This window comes from Bos indicus x Bos taurus, chromosome 5 (genome assembly GCF_003369695.1).
Source record: "Bos indicus x Bos taurus breed Angus x Brahman F1 hybrid chromosome 5, Bos_hybrid_MaternalHap_v2.0, whole genome shotgun sequence".
Taxonomy (NCBI): domain Eukaryota; kingdom Metazoa; phylum Chordata; class Mammalia; order Artiodactyla; family Bovidae; genus Bos; species Bos indicus x Bos taurus.
In genome coordinates, this window is record NC_040080.1 from 110089041 (window position 1) to 110109025 (window position 19985).

At 38.1% G+C, this 19985-nt stretch overlaps 1 protein-coding gene and 1 long non-coding RNA gene across 11 annotated transcripts in view; one reads left to right on the forward strand and one right to left on the reverse strand.

The window, feature by feature from the left end:
• The window catches only part of LOC113893331, a 35225-nt gene extending 26731 nt beyond the window's left edge, over positions 1 to 8494 (forward strand). Inside the window, exon 3 of the long non-coding RNA XR_003511289.1 lies at positions 8080 to 8494. This is a non-coding gene — a long non-coding RNA (uncharacterized LOC113893331). The remainder of the gene's footprint in view (positions 1 to 8079) is intronic.
• PTPRQ (protein tyrosine phosphatase, receptor type Q) overlaps positions 1 to 19985 on the reverse strand; it is a 296165-nt gene that overhangs the window by 131546 nt on the left and 144634 nt on the right. For 7 of the 10 annotated variants that reach the window (XM_027543274.1, XM_027543276.1, XM_027543277.1 and 4 more), the window contains 4 exons: positions 19685 to 19960; positions 19171 to 19322; positions 14900 to 15041; positions 11398 to 11667 (listed from right to left, as the gene is read on the reverse strand). In XM_027543274.1, coding sequence (XP_027399075.1) covers positions 11398 to 11667; positions 14900 to 15041; positions 19171 to 19322; positions 19685 to 19960 — 840 coding nt within the window. The remainder of the gene's footprint in view (positions 1 to 11397; positions 11668 to 14899; positions 15042 to 19170; positions 19323 to 19684; positions 19961 to 19985) is intronic. The other 3 variants (XM_027543280.1, XM_027543282.1, XM_027543283.1) reach the window with 2 other exon arrangements.

The following is a 19985-nucleotide window of genomic DNA, read 5'->3' on the forward strand; positions in this document are numbered from 1 at the left end:
AAAGAGTTGGACATGACTGAAGTGACTACACACCACACAGTCTGTTCCAGAAATTAGAAGAGATTTGTATTATTAAGCTAGAATTCCCTGATACTGAAACTAGACAAAGACAGTGAGATGCATCACGGAAAAAAGGGAGAGGGCTCAGATCAATAAAATTAGAAACAAAAAAGGAGAAGTTACAACAGACAACACAGAAATACAAAGGATCACGACAGACTACTACAAGCAATTAATGGTCAACCTAGAAGAAATGCACAAATTCTTAGAAAGCTATAATCTTTCAAGACTGAATCAAGAAGAAACAGAAAATAAGAACAGACTAATCACAGGTGGGCTTCCCTGGTGTATTGAAATGGTAAATGCCTGCAATGCAGGAGACCTGGGTTCAGTTCCTCAGTCAGGAAGATCCCCTGGAGAAGGAAATACTACCCACTCCAGTGTTCTTGCCTGGAGATTTCCATAGACAGAGGAGCCTGGCGGGTACAGCTGATGGGTTCTCAAAGAGTCAGACACGACTGAGCAACTAAGTCGGACACAATAGAGTGACTAAAACTTTTTAAACTACAAATATTGAAATGGAAACTGTAATTTTAAAAAAATTCCCAACAAATAAAAGTCCAGGATCAGATGACTTCACAGGAGAATTCTATCAAATATTTAGGGAAGAGTTAACACTTATTCCAAAAAGCTGCAGAGGAGGCAATATTCCCAAACTCATTCCATGAGGCTACCTGATACTGCCTGATACCAAAACTAGACAAAGACGGTGGAAAAAAAAACCAAAAACCTCCACAATACTATAGATCAATATCCCTCTTGAATATAGATGCAAAAATATTAAACTATTAGCAAAAAGAAATTAGTAATAAATTTTAAAAACTACACCATGATCAAGTGGGGTTTACTTCAAAGACCAAAGGATTGTTCGGTATTAGAAAATCAATCAATGTAATCCACCATATTAACAATCTGACAAAGAAAATTACATAAACATATGAATCATTACAAAATAACTTTATATAGCATTCTTGAAATGACAATATTACAGAAAATAAAGAAGAAATTAGTAGTTGTCAGAGGGTTAAGATGAGAAGTACAAGGAAGTTAGGCAGGAGTTGAATGCGGCCATAAAAACACAACAGGAAAAATTATCCTCAGTGAAATATTCCCTATATTGACTGCATTGATATAAATAAGGTAACTTTGATACTGCACTATAGTTTTATGAGATTTTTCCACTGGGGGAAACCAAATAAAGGAAACATGGGATTTCTCTGTATTATTTCTTATATATGCATGTGAATCTATATCTCAAAATTAAAAGTTAAACTAAAAATATATCACAGAAGACATGCCTTTCTTAAAGATCTACCACATAATTTTCTAAAAATATTTTGTGGCTGAAATTTTCTACTTAAGGCACCTGAAGTATGGACATTGAGTATTCACCGTGTCTCTATCTCTCTTCTAGGCCTATAAATTGATTGTTTCATTCATTATTTCATAATACATAATTATTGAGTATCCCTATATGCCAGACAGATTTCTGGGCACTGAAAATACATGTGAACTGCACAAGGAAAATTCCTGTTCTCATGGAGCATGCAATGTAATGAGGACAGATATCCATAGACAATGGCACATACAAAGTAAAGCAGGAGAGAAGGGTAGAAAATTCTAGCTGGGAGGAGGTTCAATCATAAATAAGTCAGGTCCTCTTTGAAGTTGTAGCACTTGAGGGTAAATTTCAAAAGATGAGGGGCTTCCCTCATAGCTCAGTTGGTAAAGAATCCGCCTGCAATGCAGGAGACCCTGGTTTGATCCCAGGAAGATCTGCTGGAGAAGGGATAGGCTACCCACTCCAGTATTCTTGGGCTTCCCTTGTGGCTCAGCTGGTAATAAATCTGCCTGCATTGTGGGAGACCTAGGTTCGATCCTTGGGTTGGGAAGATCCTCTGAAGAAGGGAAAGGCTACCCACTCCAGTATTCTGGCCTGGAGAATTCCATGGACTATATAGTCCATGGGGTCGCAAAGAGTTGGACATGACTGAGTGACTTTCACTTTCACTTTCAAAAGATGAAGGGGGAGACACATACATTACTTAGGAAGAGAATCCGTTCAGTTCAGTTACTCAGTCGTGTCCGACTCTGCAACCCCATGAATGGCAGCACACCAGGCCTCCCTGTCCATCACCAACTCCCGGAGTTTACCCAAACTCATGTCCATCGAGTCGGTGATGCCATCCAAACATCTCACCTTCTGTCCTCCCCTTTTCCTCTTGCCCCCAATCCCTCCCAGTATCAGGGCCTTTTCCAATGGGTCAACTCTTCACATGAGGTGGCCAAAGTATTGGAGTTTCAGCTTCATCATCAGTCCTTCCAGTGAACACCCAAGGACTGATCTCCTTTAGCATGGACTGGTTGGAACTCCTTGCAGTCCAAGGGACTCTCAAGAGTCTTCTCCAACACCACAGTTCAAAAGGAAGAGAATACTGGGTTGTAAAAGGACCTTATGGGCCATTAAAATGACTGTGAATGTTATTCTTCATGATTTTTGAGATTCAGTAAGTTATTTGTAATGAACAAATCTTTCTCCATCTAAAGAGATTACTGCAGTGTTTAGGAAAATGGCCAAAAAAGCATCATTGTTTTCAGAGTCAATGTATGTTGCTTCCTACTCTAAATTTAGTTAAGTTCCCATTTTTCCACAATATTGAATTCAAACTTCTGGTACGATTACAAAGCAGAGTAAGGTCCACTTGAGTTATTCTATCTTGCTTCTTATCCTCTTCAATACAACACTGTCTATATAGGCTTCCATCTCAGCCTGATCCCTTGTATTACAACCCTTTATTCTACTTCAGATCTTCCCAAACTCCACCATCTAAGACTGCTGAAATAAAAAGAAGAATGTTTTTTTGATATGTACAACTGACATTTTCTCAAGCATATTGAGGAGCAACAATAAAGAATATTTAGAAAAGTTAGCTAGTTTATTGATCTATATCAGGCAACCTAAGTAAACATTAGATTAGTACCTGATTATGAAATTCTAAAATTCAAAAACATATCATCAGCTTCTAACTAGGTTATAGCATCTAAACTTCTCCTATAAAGCAGTTTTGAAGCTACCAATGAGTAATATCCAATTGCTGTTCCACTTTTTCATTACAACCCTCAATAAAATGTATTTCTCCTGAATTCCTATTTGATTCTTCAGTCCACACAATTCAATCCATACAATTGAAGGTTTGTGTTTAATTGCTTTATATTTACTAAATGTGTTTTTACAATATGGTAGAGTTATTTGGTGGAGAAGGCATTGGTGACCCACTCCAGTACTCTTGCCTGGAAACTGCTATGGACGGAGGAGCCTGGTAGGCTGCAGTCCATGGGGTCATGAAGAGTCAGACACAACTGAGCAACTTCACTTTCACTTTTCACTTTCCTGCACTGGAGAAGGAAATGGCAACCCACTCCAGTGTTCTTGCCTGGAGAATCCCAGGGACGGGGTAGTCTGGTGGGCTGCCATCTATGGGGTCACACAGAGTTGGACATGACTGATATGACTTAGCAGCAGCAGCAGCAGCAGAGTTATTTGGACCTACAGATTTGAGATAACCAATTCCATTTGGGATTCAAACAGGTCTTGAACCCCAAACACAGAGCCTGGGCATGGTGGTGGTGGTTTAGTTGCTAAGTCATGTCTGACTCTTGCAACCCCATGGACTGTAGCCTGCCAGGCTCCTCTATCCATGGGATTCTCCAGGTAAGAATATGGAGTGGGTTGTCATTTCCTTCTCCAGGGGATCTTCCTAACCCAGAAATCAAACCGGGGTCTCCTGCACTGCTTCAGATTCTTTATCGACTGAGCTATGAGGGAAGCCTGGGCATAGCAAGCATTAAATCAGTAATATATTGGTCAAATATCCAACACACCACAAGTATAAAGGATACTTTTCATCTCATGCTCACTTTTAAGGAAAGTATCCTATTTAGAAAAGGCAGAGGAACCAGAGATCAAATTGCCAACATCTGCTGGATCATGGATAAAGCAAGAGAGTTCCAGAAAAAATTCCATTTCTGCTTTACTGACTATGCCAAAGCCTTTGACTGTGTGAATCACAATGAACTGTGGACAATTCTGAAAGAGATGGGCATACCAGACCACCTGACCTGCCTCGAGAAACCTGTATGCAGGTCAGGAAGCAACAATTAGAACTGGACATGATTTCTTGCCTGGAGAATCCCATGGATAGAGGAGCCTGGCAGGCTACAGTCCATGGGGTTGCAAGAGTCAGACATGACTTAGCAACTAAACCACCACCACCATGCCCAGGCTCTGTGTTTGGGGTTCAAGACCTGTTTGAATCCCAAATGGAATTGGTGATCTCAAATCTGCAGGTCCAAATAACTCTGCTGCTGCTGCTGCTAAGTCACATCAGTTGTGTCCGACTCTGGTTCCAAATAGGAAAAGGAGTATGTCAAGGCTGTATATTGTCACTCTGCTTATTTAACTTATATGCAGAATACATCATGAGAAACGCTAGGCTGGAAGAAGCACAAGCTGGAATCAAGATTGCCGGGATAAATATCAATAACCTCAAATATGCAGATAACACCACACTTAAGGCAGAAAGTGAAGAAGAACTAAAGAGCCTCTTGATGAAAGTGAAAGAGGAAAGTGAAAAAGTTGGCTTAAAGCTCAACATTCAGAAAACTAAGATCATGGCAGCATCAGATCCCATCACTTCATGGCAAATAGATCAGGAAATAGTAGAAACAGTGCCTGACTTTATTTTTCTGGGCTCCAAAATCACTGCGTATGGTGACTGCAGCCATGAAATTAAAAGACGCTTACTCCTTGGAAGGAAAGTTATGACCAACCTAGACAGCATATTAAAAAGCAGAGACATTACTTTGCCAACAAAGGTCCATCTAGTCAAGGCTATGGTTTTTCCAGTGGTCATGTATGGATACAAGAGTTGGAACATAAAGAAAGCTGAGCACCAAAGAATTGATGCTTTTGAACTGTGGTGTTGGAGAAGACTCTTGAGAGTCCCTAGGACTGTAAGGGGATCCAACCAATCCATCCTAAAGAAGATCAGTCCTGGGTGTTCATTGGAAGGACTGATGCTGAAGCTGAAACTCCGATACTCTGGCCACCTCATGTGAAGAGCTGACTCATTGGAAAAGACCCTGATGCTGGGAAAGACTGAGGGCAGGAGGAGAAGGGGACGATAGAGGATGAGATGGTTGGATGGCATCACCGACTCAATGGACATGAGTTTGGGCGGACTCCGGGAGTTGGTGGTGGACAGGGAGGCCTGGCATGCTGCGGTTCATGGGGTTGCAAAGAGTCGGACACGACTGAGCGACTGAACTGAACTGAATCCCATTTAAGTCTGTATGAAATACATTGTAAAGCATTTGAACTTCAATTAAAGTACCAATACTAGTAGCTATTTCTCTTTGATCTGTGACAAGCAATTATAATGGCTTTTGTGCTTTCTGCAATTACTGACTGGTAACTAGAATGTGGCAATTCACTTGCTTAAGAACAAACAGGATTACACAACTTGCCTGCATGTTTGACTTCTCACCTCAACTGAGGAGAGTGATGTCAGTGGGATGCAGACAATGGAAAAAGTAAACTTTTGAATTCGTACATTAATTTGCAACACTTTCACCACCCACATTCACTCTATTAACTGGTACTTAAGCATGGTCTGATTTCTTCTATATTGTATAAATATTTCACTTTTTAAAAAAGCTGGTAAATGGAAGTCAGATTTAGTCATAATCACACTTTTCCCAGTCATCTTGACACTGCTCAGAGAAATCCACAAAATAAGCTACCAAAGAAAGTACATAAAAACACATTTCTTAAAGAGATCTTGGGGAATGGTGGTCATGGCATTGCGTAAGGGGACGGACAGTTCACATGTATGCTATTAAGCAGTACAGGGACATTTGAAAGAACGAAGAATACAAGGGGGAAAACAGGGAAATTAAACTTTCCTATTCAATGCTGATCCACTTATATATGTGAAAGCTCAGTGGACTTCCTCTAGGTACCTAATACCTACTATTAAAAACTAGTAAAGAAATCACTGCCAAGACTTTGTTGGTGGCCCGGGGGTAAAAAATCCACCTGCCAACAGAGGGGACACGGGTTTGATCCCTGGTCCAGGAAGATCCCACATGCTGTGGGCCAACTAAGCCCATGCATGGAAAATACTGAAGCCGACACGTCCTAGAGCCTGTCTCCCCAAGAGAAGTCCTCACGCGCTGCCACTAGAGAAAGCCAGGGACAGCACAGCCCAAAATAAACAAACACAATTTTAAAGGGGAAACAAAAAAATAAATCACTGCTGAAAAGAACACCCTAAAAACCACAACTGCATATTTCACTTTCCTTCTCCTAAGTTTTGGGCATCCAAGGAATATAACTTCTTTTCCTCTTTGGATTCTAAATTACTGAACCTGGGAGACCTTTGAATAAATCCAAACTGAAAAACTAACTTCCAGCAAAAAGAACTTTTCAAACTCAATAGTAAATAACCATATTTACTAAGATTTGAAAATAATATGGAGAAGAGTACGCATTTTGAAGCAATTTGAGATTTTAAAAGTTAAGTCTTGTATCCACATGAACTTGCTATAATATTTTTATTGGTAAATATAATACACTTGGACACAAAATACTGTTAAAATCACCAGGTTTGGCTGCCTTCGTCTATATATGCCCTATTTCAACATGTTTGACTGTGACAATGCAGCCAGTTTAGACACTGAACACTAATCTCCTCATAAATACAGTCATCGTGAAGCGTGTTTAACTGTGCCCAGATATCACCAAGTTTACACTGAGCAAAATACCCAATGATCTCTGGAAGGAATGTTAAGGTCAAACACTAGGCAACAAGGGCATGAGGCAAATTTGACTTTACTTCATGTCAAAAATAAGTACAAAGTCAGTGACTCAGAGCTGATTTTACACTGTGACTAATCTTAGACCACCATAAATTAGAAGTTTGCAACAGCTATAAAACTGCTTCCATTCTGAACAATGAATCTCTAGTTCTTACTAACGTCTCATCTACAAACAATTCATGTGAACCCAGATAAAAGCAAATTATTTACCTCCTAAAAACTGTAATCATAAATACAATTACATATTAGATCTGGAAATTAATTTCAAAGACAAATTATTTAAATATTTTTGAAGCAGCAATACTCATATTTCACATGAATGACTCTCCTTAATTGAAAAAAAAAAAAAACTTTTACATTTACTGTAGAGAAAATATCTATACTTTTGCCTGATGGAAATGTGGACATAATGTATCAGACTGGAGTAAAACCCTTATAAAAAATCATGAATTCCATGAGAACACAATTCATTTCTTTCTTTTACAAAAATCTGAGTGCCTAGAATGCCCATGTCTCTCTGCTATGAACTGTTGGTAAAAACAGAGACAAGTAAGACAGTCTCCACCAGCAAAGAGTATACATAACAGTGGGATAGAATGGTACTCAAATTTCAGCACTGTCTCACCCACCTATCTTGTTTAAATGAAGATTTGTGAGTTTTATTTTCTAAACTCTGATCCCATAGGTCTAGAGTAGGGGCCTCAGGGATGTACAGGTATGTTCTGATGCAGGGAGTTGGAAGTCCAAACTTTGAGAAACACTGTCTTTACTGACAAGGGAGCACAGAATACTCAGAACAATATGTCTAATACCTGCCTAATTCATTGGTTTAGAATTCCGGCAACCTCCATTCCTGTGGTCTTTTAATCCTGAGTTAAAATCTAATTCAAGTCTTTAATTACAGGATTTCTTTTTTTACAAAGACCCATCCTTAAGTTCAGGTGGCTCTACCTCAAGTGTGCATACTTTGATTATGTGTCTCTTTCCATTGAACTCCCGCTTCATTCCTGTGCCTGCGCAGCCACCTGGAGTACCACTGGGATCAATAATAATAATGAGTCCTCTGTCTTGTTTTCTGAGTCTCAAAGCTCTCATTTGTCTCAGAATTTCTGTCCTGACTTTTGTTGCCCTTTTTCTCAGACCCAGCTCCCGCCCAGTGATCAGGACCATTGTACCTGGTACTAGACCACCCTGGTGGAGACCACCTGCCTGGATGTGAACATATATCCCTCTCTCAGACTCTGCATGGTGATGATCTGCTGCCCACCCACTGAGGAAACACCTGCCACCCCTTTCTGGATCTCTCTGACACTGTTTGCCTGTCCTCTCTGCTACATATCACCTGCCATCAAAATCCCTAGGTCTTCTAGTCCAGTCATTCCCCAAATTTACAAAGTCATCAGAGAGATGCTTCAGAGTATAGATTGTTAGGCTTCATCTCTTGGGAGATTCAGCCAAGTCTAGGGTGATGTCCAGGAATCTGTAGTTTTAATGCTGCTGCTGCTGCTGCTGAATCGCTTCAGTTGTGTCCGAGTCTGTGCAACCCCATAGACGGCAGCCCACCAGGCTCTTCCCTCCCTGGGGTTCTTCAGGCAAGAACACTGGAGTGGGTTGCCATTTCCTTCTCCAATGCATGAAAGTGAAAAGTGAAAGTGAAGTTGCTCAGTCGTGTCCGACTCTTCTCGAACCCATGGACTGCAGCCCACCAGGCTCCTCCGTCCATGGGATTTTCCAGGCAAGAGTACTGGAGTGGGGTGCCATTGCCTTCTCTGCGTTTTAATACTTAGCATATCATTAAAGACTTGTATAGAAGAGTAAGTAAAACTTCTGGAGCATTCTGAGCCCTCTCTTACACACATCAACTTTCATTATCACCTCTGTGCTTCAGATACTTAAAATCTGTACATTTAATTCTTATCCTTCAGGAAATAAAATTCAACAGCCAACACATAAAGGTTCTAGATTGAATATTAGAGCCAATTCAATCTAAGTAAGTGGGTGGAACGATGGTACTGATGGGCAGGCTGGATAAGTATAGGTGATAAGGCCACTTTAGGGTATTATTATAGGAAGCAGCAAGTCTGAAATTAAATGGGGACAGTCAAGTTGAAGAAGTGGCAAACGGCAGAGATTGAATTGATAAGCCCTGATTATATGTAGGAGAGGTGGGAGGAAGAATCACATTAAAAATATAAGGCTTTGTCCCCAACTGATTATAAAGAACAGGTACAGAAAAGTGAGGAAGAAAAGGAGAATCCACATTTCATGAATTCCACTTTGAATATAGTTAGGGCTGATATACCAACCAGGGCCTCAGTTGAAATTTTCTAACAGCTGGTGGGATTGTTTGTGTGTGAGTATGCACACAAAAGAGTGAGAAAGAAAATAAAGTGTATGAGAAAGTAGATCAAATTGATGGAGCTATGTTTTAGAGGCGACATGAGTTTGAAACAAAAATGAGCAGTGAGATTCCTGCAAACAGAAAGGCGGTGGGTGACATCCCCAAGGGAGGATATTTTGAGAGATAAATAAAGATATGGGTAAATTTTGAAGGAAAGCAAATCAATATCTTTGATGCTATTAGTAAAATGGATAAGAACATCAAAGATGGATGATACTGGGGGTAGATTATGTTCTGAGTAAGAGCAGAATTTTCCTGTGGAAAATTGATGAAGTGTAAACCAGGGATGTACACTGTATAGCAGATTGTAGGGCAGTTGGGAGAGTTAGAAAATAGCTCAACAAGGTAGAACCATTTACATTTTTCTCTAGCACTGTTCATCAGTCAGCATCTAGTGAAAACAAACAGTGAGGTCCATTCAGAGTAGGGAATCTCCTGGAAGATGAGTCACGATGACATATTTTGAGATGCATCCATTCCAGATGAACAGGAAAACCCTGAAGTCTCAAGAAATGTTGCCTTAAAGGATGCTGACTTGGATGCTGAAATCAGAGAGAAGTCACACTGTGTCCTGAAGCTCTGTGGTGTACAGCCTCGAAGACAGAAAAGTCGAGAAAACTGGGTGATGCTGATTTCAAAAGGAGGAAAGGGCTAAAAGACGTTTCCAAGATAAGGATCTAGAGGTGCCAGAGGTAAACAATTATGTCAACCCCACAGTCCCCACTAGAGAGGACCTCCAGGGAAGTGGTATTACCAGGAAGGAATCAGGTTTTCATTGACACGAAGAAGTATAATCATTAGAGATGGTAGAAGATGAAAGAGATTATGATGTAGGACGGATCACTGTTAGGGAGGGTGAGAGTTTTCTTCTTTGAAAACTAGAGCTTAGTGACCTGGATATCCTTATCCCAACAATATAAAGATGAAGACCATTATAAAGAGAAGGAAATAGAAAAAAATGAGCTGACACTGCAACTATGGAATTCAGGGAAGCATTAACAATGCCACAAAAATCAACTTTAAAAAGATATTATATATTTATCCCCTATTTTAAATTATGATAAGACATAATTCAGTGTTTGGTGTTTATATAATAAGAAATACATACTTGTAAAACACAAAAGATTTTCTCTTTTTCCCTCCTTTCAGTCTCCCATTGCTGTGGAGGTGGTTCAATGTACCACGAGCTGGTCCTTACGTAACATGTGGGATAGAACTGCCTTATGATCCAGCAATCCCACTGCTGGGCATACACACTGAGGAAACCAGAAGGGAAAGAGACACATGTACCCAAATGTTCATCACAGCACTGTTTATAATAGCCAGGACATGGAAGCAACCTAGATGCCCATCAGCAGATGAATGGATAAGAAAGCTATGGTACATATACACAATGGAGTATTACTCAGCCATTAAAAAGAATACATTTGAATCAGTTCTAATGAGGTGGATGAAACTGGAGCCTATTATACAGAGTGAAGTAAGCCAGAAAGAAAAACACCAATACAGTATACTAACGCATATATATGGAATATATAAAGATGGTAACAATAACCCCGTGTACGAGACAGCAAAAGAGACACTGATGTACAGAACAGTCTTTTGGACTCTGTGGGAGAGGGAGAAGGTGGGATGATTTGGGAGAATGGCATTGAAATATGTATAATATCATATATGAAACGAGTCACCAGTCCAGGTTTGATGCACGATACTGGATGCTTGGGGCTGGTGCACTGGGACGACCCAGAGGGATGGTATGGGGAGGGAGGAGGGATGAGGGTTCAGGATGGGGAACACATGTATACCTGTGGCGGATTCATTTTGATATTTGGCAAAACCAATACAATATTGTAAAGTTTAAAAATAAAATTAAAAAAAAAGTATGTGTTCTATTTTTTAATATTTCTTATATAGTTTTGGGCAAATATGCTCTAAAGATGACAAATGTTATTGACAAACGTAAGACACAGTCCAGGAACAGTTATGTGTTGCAGGCTAGTTCCCTTTTGCAGGTAAATCACTGGCTTCAGGTCAGTTACCTGTTACACATTAGTTACCTGTCTCAGGTAGCGTGCTGACGTTGCAGGTCATTTCATTACCTTCACCAGCGGAGGTTGAAGCTCTTATTTCAAAGACATAAGAGGTATTGGCAAGAAGTTTCATGAAGGTATACGTGTGATCTTGGGGAGAGATGTTTGTAGCATTCCTTTCAACCGTTATCGTATAATGTGTAATTATTCCGTTTGCTTTTTTGGGTGGATCCCACTTCACTGAAGCTGACTGCCAGCTAGTTGCCATACACTGTATGTTCTGTACAACATCTGGAACTTAAGAGATAAGCAAATGCCCAAAGTTAAAATTTATACACATGTAACAGATAAGTGATTTAATTATGTGATTGCTAGACAAAATCATGTTTAGGAGTAGACACAGAATAAAAATGTAACATATCAACCTTTCAAGTGTGTTAGCCACTCAGTCATGTCCAACTCTTTGCAACCCTATGGACTGTGGCCCACCAGGCTCCTCTGTCCATGGAATTCTCCAGGCAAGAATACTGGAGTGGATAGCCATTCCTTTTTCCAGGGGATCTTCCCCACCCAGGGATCGACCCAGGTCTCCCACTTTGCAGGCACATTCTTTACCATCTGGGCCCTTCAACATGTGCTCAGAAATTTCTTAACATGGACTGAATCAAATGGGCCATTTTCTATGTAACCATGTCAATCCTTACAATACTGAATCCACCACTGAATATTCTCCTAGGCGCAACATCAACACAACCTCAAATACTCAGAAGCAACTGGGTAGCCAGCTTCAAGTTCAGGCAGTGGTTGAAGCCTGCCCTATTCATCTTTTAATGGGAAGGAGCAGTCTTAGCCATACTTTATGATGGAACTTTCTAATGCAAAACACCTGAGGTGGCTTAAATGGGTAAAGAATCTGCCTGCAAGGCAGGAGATGTGAATTCCATCCTTGGGTCAAGAAGATCCCTTAGAGAAAGAAATGGCAACCCACTCCAGTATTCTTGCCATGGGAAAATCCCACAGACAGCGGGGCCTGGTGGGCTATAGTCCATAGGGTCTCAAAGAGCCGGACATGACTGAACGACTAAGCACGCACACACAGATATAGATGCAGGCGCCTCACCCATGTGGCCTAACAGCACTAGGAAACATGTAACTAAATGTGGGACTTTGCTTATATATTCAGATGACTTTTTTGTAAAAATCGTGAAGACCTGATCCCTCAGTACTTACAAAAAAAAAAAAGACTGAAGATGGAAACCAGCCCCAGTTTTTAATTCAGTCCCAGTTTTTTCTAGAACTTCCCTGAATTTACTTGGAAGTAGGCACTATATTTGGCAGATCTAGTTAAAGAGAACTACCCCAGGCCCACCAAAGTGACCCTAAGAGTAGGTACTTCTAGGGAAATATCTGATTATCTAAATGTCCCCTCATGCTGGCATAGCTTATCTTGTTACAATAAAAAGAGGATGCTGTAAAGAAAATTTGCATATTGTCAGTTTGTGGATTATAAACAAGCAGTAAAAAGAAAAATCCTGTCATTATGGGGAAGCAGAGTTATTTAAAGAACAATTCAAGTCATATTTAACTTGCCTACAGTTCTCTCCTCTGGCCTAAATTTCTATCTTTACAAATCCTTCATCCTCTGTAACACAAAGGCATCAGAACTAAAGGAGAATAACTTAGGGAGGGTGTGTGGCATTTAAAGAAAAGATGATTCCTCTGTTGATCCAAGGTTCTGGCAGTTACATATGTTTAATTATTTGCTTTCTTATTTTCAAAAACATATACCATTATTTTCAAAAATAAATGAACAAGAGATAGTTGATAATGTGCTTAAGTGTAGATTATAAACCTAGATTTTGTGAACATCCGTTTTACTGACTCTATAAACCTAAAAACAATTAATTAACCAGCAGATATTATAACACTTCAAGTCAAAAATTTTATTTAACTAATCAGGGCATAGGGTTTTATGGAATTATTTTATTTCACTGGTAAAATATATTTATAGGTTTTTAGAACACTGTCTACAAGATTAGCCTTAATCTTTATCAGTGTAATATGCGTGTAAATGGTTTAAATGTTTCTTTTTTCTTTATGGGTTCAGCATTTTTCCATAGTATCACTAATTTATGATACACATTTCCTGCAGTCATGTCCACTTGTCACTAGAGGTCAGAGACTGAGGTTTCAGTTCAGTTTTTCCACTAATTTTCTCAGCCCTTTTCATCTCACTGCCTGAATCACGGCTTCTTCATCTGAATTATGGGAACAGGGCATCAGTAATATTTTTTGAGTACTTGTGTGTCCAATACTCTAATTAAAAGTGCTTTATATAGATCTCTTCAAATATTTTTTCATAACAGCTATGGATGGCTACTGATAAAATATGTTTCTTTTTGGTTAAAGATATAGAGGCTCAGAGGAGTCATGTGCCTTTGCCAAGGTTTTACTAGTAAGTCGCAGAGCTTGGATTCAAATCCAGACACTGATTTCAGAGGGTGCACTTGTATCCACTATAAATACTATTTACTAAGCATATCTTAGGGGCATGCCATGAAAACAAAGTATCAGGTATTCACAAATTAATGTGAAATGATTATCAGTCAGTGGTCTACAATTTTAATTTAGGGATTCACTAAATGCATCCAGACCTACAGGGAAGAAATGACTAGCACAGAATCAAGTGCTTAATCAATTAAGGAAAAAAAAGAGAGAGTGAGGAAGAGATGCCTTTAAAAAACATGTGCTTCCAGTTGAGAAGGAAAAGTATTAAATTTTTAAATCAGTTCTACATGAAAACTATTTGACACACAAAATTGAGCTATGGCATGTCACGACACACAGGTAAGTTGTTTAATTAGACCAATGGTATTTCATAGTCTTCACAGTCCCCACCACATGTCACAGATGAACTAGGGAGAAATACAAGCTTACATCCTGACTGCTGCTGCTGCTGCTAAGTCGCTTCAGTCGTGTCCGACTCTGTGCGACCCCATAGACGGCAGCCCACCAGGCTCCTCCATCCTTGGGATTCTCCAGGCAAGAACACTGGAGTGGGTTGCCATTTCCTTCTCCAATGCACAAAAGTACTCTTCAAATGTCACAATATACATTATTGTATATATAGTAACAATATTTTGTACAATATACAAAAAAAATCATAGATTTTTTTCATGAAAATATGAATCAACCAGTTAAAGGTGATTAATGGCTTTTCTCTTTTTCCCCCCCCAGCAATCTCAGGTAGTACTAGGAATTGGCTAATTTTCATATATATCTAGTAGTGTACTTTGCTCCTAAACTAGTCTTTTATTTCAACTTCCTTGGTCCAAAATGAAAAAACATGCATAAATATATATCTATTTGATTGCAGACGACAAGATCCAGTCTAGCCTGAAAGCACTAAAATTCAGCTTCTTTGAGTGAACAATTAAATATTGATACTTAGTCACATAAACTGAGAAAGCAAAGGGAAAAGTGTTAAATACAAAATCAAACATTTTAGGATCCAAAAACCACATCTAACCTGATTCTTGGGTTGTGAATTTTACTACGTTACTAAATTGATTGCCATTTCCAACTTTAGTAAAGGCAGTTATACTGATGGAATAGGTGCTGACTGGTTCCAGTCCAACAAGCTTGGCTTCAGTTTGAAAACCTGAAATATTCTGAAAAGCAGAAAAAAAAAAACAAACCAAACCTCTTAGTCACAGTGCATCATCAAAAAACTTATTTATAATTGGAAGAAATATTTTTAATACATAAAAATTATGTCTTCTGTGTTTAACCTATGATTTAATAAGCATGGGTATTTTTAATTAAAAATTCAAAAATTAAACAGTTTTTGTGTGTGCCCCAGGGTATGCTCAGGCACAAGGTTGAACTGGACACCCATCAACACTGAAGAAAATCATAATTGCCATTGGTTTTTAAAGCTGAAGTATTTTGTTTTTATTTTGTCTCTCTGATTTTTACTTAGAATTACATATGATTACTTCCTTTAAATTTGCTAAAATTAAAGTCCTCAATTGGAATCCAACTTATGAGCAGTCAGTGGTACTTTATTTTTCTTGAATTCATCAAAATTCATTTTTTAGTTCTCAGTAACATTCTCTTTGTAAATTAATTTATTCATCAGCTGTTATATGCGAGGACCTGGGAACACAGCAGTGCATGAAACAACCTCTGCTCCTATGAAGCTAAGCTTCAGAAATTATGAGATTTTCCCACACAATTCCTAAATTTCTAATTTTATTCAATCTCTTAGGAAAATGAAAAAACAAACAAAACAGTTATCACAGATATACCAAAAAGGATATGGTGTCTCACAGAAAATTTTACCATCAAATACAAGGACTTCATTCAAAGAGGACTGTCCTAACAGAAAGAGCACTTAAGATTAATAGTTATCCTATGGGGAAAAAAAGACAACCTCTTATGTGGTATAATTTTAAGAATACTGTATTATATCTGATCCAAAATATAAACCAGTTTGACTTATAAATTAAACATTTCAGTGGCAGAAATTTAGCAAGAATACTAACTCTCAGGGCACTCATAGTTAGAATCATATTTTAAATTAATCTCTTACAAGCTATTGATATCCTTTATGAATTCACTGTGTTATACAATTTTCTTTCATTCTTTCTTAATTACTATTCACAACGCACATGGTTAGATAACCAGGAGATTATAAAGATATATAAGACCTGGTCCCTGTCATCCAGCAACTGTTATATTCATTAGAAAAATCTACCAATAACTGTATACGGAGAAAAAAATTAAATACAAGCAGATAAATTTTGACTTGGGTTAGGAGGGGTGAGTGAGTACACAGAGAAATTACTGAACTCAAGATATTATAATAAAAAAGTGTGAGTAGCTTATTGGATAGTAGACAGACTGACAAAGTAAACTGTAAAAGGGAGACATGAGTAAGGAATATTTTCAAACATATTTTTAGCAGAACTTTCTCTTTCAGTACGTGTGAGTGACCTGACTGGGACGGCGGGAACATTTGGAGCGGCCCAAGAGTTACTATGCCTCCACAGACGCACATATCGCTGGGAAGGTAAGAGAGAGAAGAAAGTGCTGTGTGGGACACAGAGGGAGCTGAAAACAGAAGGGAAAACAGGACACCACACTCAGAAAGAAAGCCACACAGTGAGAGGAAAGCAGACGCTCCAGACACTGAGAGAGGAAAGACGACGGCATCGGGCACACACAACGGAATCGGAAAGATAGTAGGGCGATGAGCGTTCGTAGAAGACAAAGTAGACGTAGAAAGGAGTAACTAAAAGCAGTAGCAGATTTTAAAGGAAAACTACTCTTTCCACCTCAAAAAGGATATATTTAATACTTTATGGTATGCATATTATGTTAATAATATAAAAATACTTATAGTGAAATTTCAATGGTAGCATTAGGTAGATAAAGAAGATATATATGTTAAAGATTAATTGCAAGGGTGTAAGAACAGTAGGAAAACTAAACAAAGAAATACATGTAGATAAAATAATAATAGATTAAAAAATTAAAAGAGAAAAGAAAACGAAAAAGGAAAACTCCACAGAACTGCCAATGCCCAGCACAGGGGCAGAGGTTTATAACAACAATAAAAAATGTGACTGAAAAAAAAAAAACTCGAAGGCTTAATTGGACTTTATAGTCCTATAAAACGGAGAAAGACAACAGAATGGGGAAAAAAGGGAAAATCCAAAAGAATCTATAAAACAGTCAAAAAATAAGAGTAATAAATGTTTTTCTTGAAAAACAAATAAATGTTTGATATAGATTTTCCTCTTACAAGCTTCACTTTTTAATGGCTGCATATTTACAAATCCCATTTTGCACTTGAGGAAACTTGAGTCATAAGAAGTTAAGGAACTGCCCTAAGGGAGCATAGTAAGTCTTGAAGGCAGGGTTGCAACCATTTGGAAATTATTGCAAATTATTCCAACCAATAATTTGATGCCAGAGTCCTTAGTTCATGACTATGCTAATGCTGTTGATGGTAGACATCTCTGCTCTGAGGGAAAGATCACACAAATACATCCATGCTTCAATATTCATACATGTTTATCCTAGGAATGGCCACATTCCATATTATTTAAAGATAATAAAAATCATTATTACTTATGCCATAGCATTACTCACTTTGTAAGCTACACATGCTATAAAAATAATTTACCATCAACAATAAATTATAATGCATATAATACTGGGGACAATGTTTATGCAGAATTTTTGCATCCTCCATGCTGTAACTGAAAAGCATTCCAGTACTTCATTTGCCTTTGGGGAAAAAAATACTCAAATAAATGCTAGTCTATTACAGTATATTTTGGCAATTAAGTGCTATAAATCATACAGGTATATTTGAGATCCTTTGTTACATTAGTTCTTTGGGTATGTTTCATTGATTCTGAAACCTAAAAATGGAGGAGTAAAAGAGTGTTTAAAATGGAAACTAATTAGCACTGAAGGAAAAAGAATAATGATATATCTTAAAAGACCAATTAGTGTGAAATTATACTATATCTGGGAAGGTTACTAGAAGTCCAGGATAAACACATCTCTGAAAAGGTTAAAAATATTCACTTGGTACTTCCTTGAACACTTGGTAGTTTTCCCTTAGTTATGGTTTCATTTTCCACAGTTTCAGTTACCTGCAGTCAAGCTCAATTCAAGATACTAAATGGAAAATTCGAGAGACAGACAATTCATAACTTGTACACTGTGAGCTGGTCTAAGTTGCGTGATGCAGTCTCCAGGCGTCCTGCTTCATCTTGCCCTGGGTGTGAATTATCCCTGCGTCCAGCATTGCCTGCCTGCTAGTCCACGGGCTTTTTGGTTATCCGATCAACTGTGGGGTAGCACAGTCTTGTATTCAGGACACCCTTATTTTACTTAATAATGATCCCAAAGTACAAGCGTAGTGATGCTGGCAATTCAGAGATGCCAAAGAGAAGCCATCAGTGCTTCCTTTAAGTGAAAAGATGAAAGTTCTCAACTTAATAAGGAGAGAAAAAAAAATCGTATGCTGAGGCTGCCAAGATCTGGGGTAAAAACGAAGCTTCTGTGAAATGCTGTGAATTGGGGAAGAAGGGAAAAAACTGTACAAGTTTTGCTGTTGTATCTCAAACTGCAAAAGTTATGGCGATAGTGTGTGATAAATGCTCCCTTAAGATGGGAAAGGTGTTAAATTTGTAAAAGAAGATGTTTTGAGAGAGAGAGACAGCATTCATCTAACTCTTTACAGTTTATTTTAATTTTTTAAATTTTGTTGTTATGGTTGTTAATCTCTTACTGTGCCTAACGTATAAAGTAAACTTTATCACAGCTATGGATGTATAAGAAAAAACAGAACATAGGTTTAGTACTATCCTTGGTCTCAGACATGCACTGGCGGTCCTGGAATGTAACCCTTGCAGCTTAGGGGGATGACTGCAGAAATATATTACACTTAAGACAATAACAGGTTATAAACAGTCTGAAAAAATTTACTGTATACTTTTGCAGCATTAACAAAATGGTGTAATGATTTCTTAACTTACAGATATCTAAAAACTTTAAATTCTATTAAAATGCTCTACAAAGCACTTTACTTCCACACCTGACAAATGTTTGCTGTGTTTTCCTCAAGCATCCTTAAATTGTGGGAAACCAAAGAGATTTTTTTTTTTTAAAGATGGGTTTTGTGTTATTTAAAACAGTCCATTTCCCCCCGCATGTCAAAATATTTTACAAGAATGTCTAAGTTTTTGAAATAAACATACGGTGTTATAATCGACCTACCTTATAAAATATAGTATCAGTTTCATGTTCATGAATTTTTAAACTATATATTTTAACAATACCGCCTGGAACAGGACTTGGGCTCCATTTCAGCCATACAAGGTCTGAAGTGTAGTTGACTAAAGTCAAATTTTGAGGAGGTGCTAAAGGCACTGCAGGAAAACACATTACAAAACTTACATTCATAACATTTTTAGCAGAAAAACATCATCGTGACTCTAGCTTCTGGAAGACACTAGTTAAGAAAGATTTATAAACGGGTCATATTTTAATTGCAGAAATAAAGAGCATAAGTCGTGAGGCTTTGTACTTGGAACTCAGAAGTTCCAAAGTAGCTTTAAACAGAACAATTTGTTCTGAAACTCAATGTTAAAATGTTCAGCAAAGCAAATCAATAGTTGTCAGCCTGTTACAAATAGACAATCAAATATCCTTTCATTTTCCATGCTTTTCCTTAAAAAGAGCAAGTGCTGCAACAGTAAAATCATTGGAAGAAACATGGATTCTGGCTTACCTGACTCATCTGTGTAAAAGAAAAGAACACTGGAAGGACCGAGTCCTTTTATAGTTCTTGCTGCAGCAAAAAAACTATATAATGTAAATGGTGAAAGCTCTTCCAGTATTACATAGTTATCAGAAGTAACGAAAGAATAATTCTCACTTGGTCCTTGTAAAGTTAAATCATAACTTATTATTGCACCATTTGGTTTTACTGGGGGATCCCATGATAAAAGAACTGAGGTAGAGGAAAGGTTTTTAAAAGTGTTGATTATTGGTGAAGTTTCTGGGACTATAAAAGAAAAAAAGAATATTAA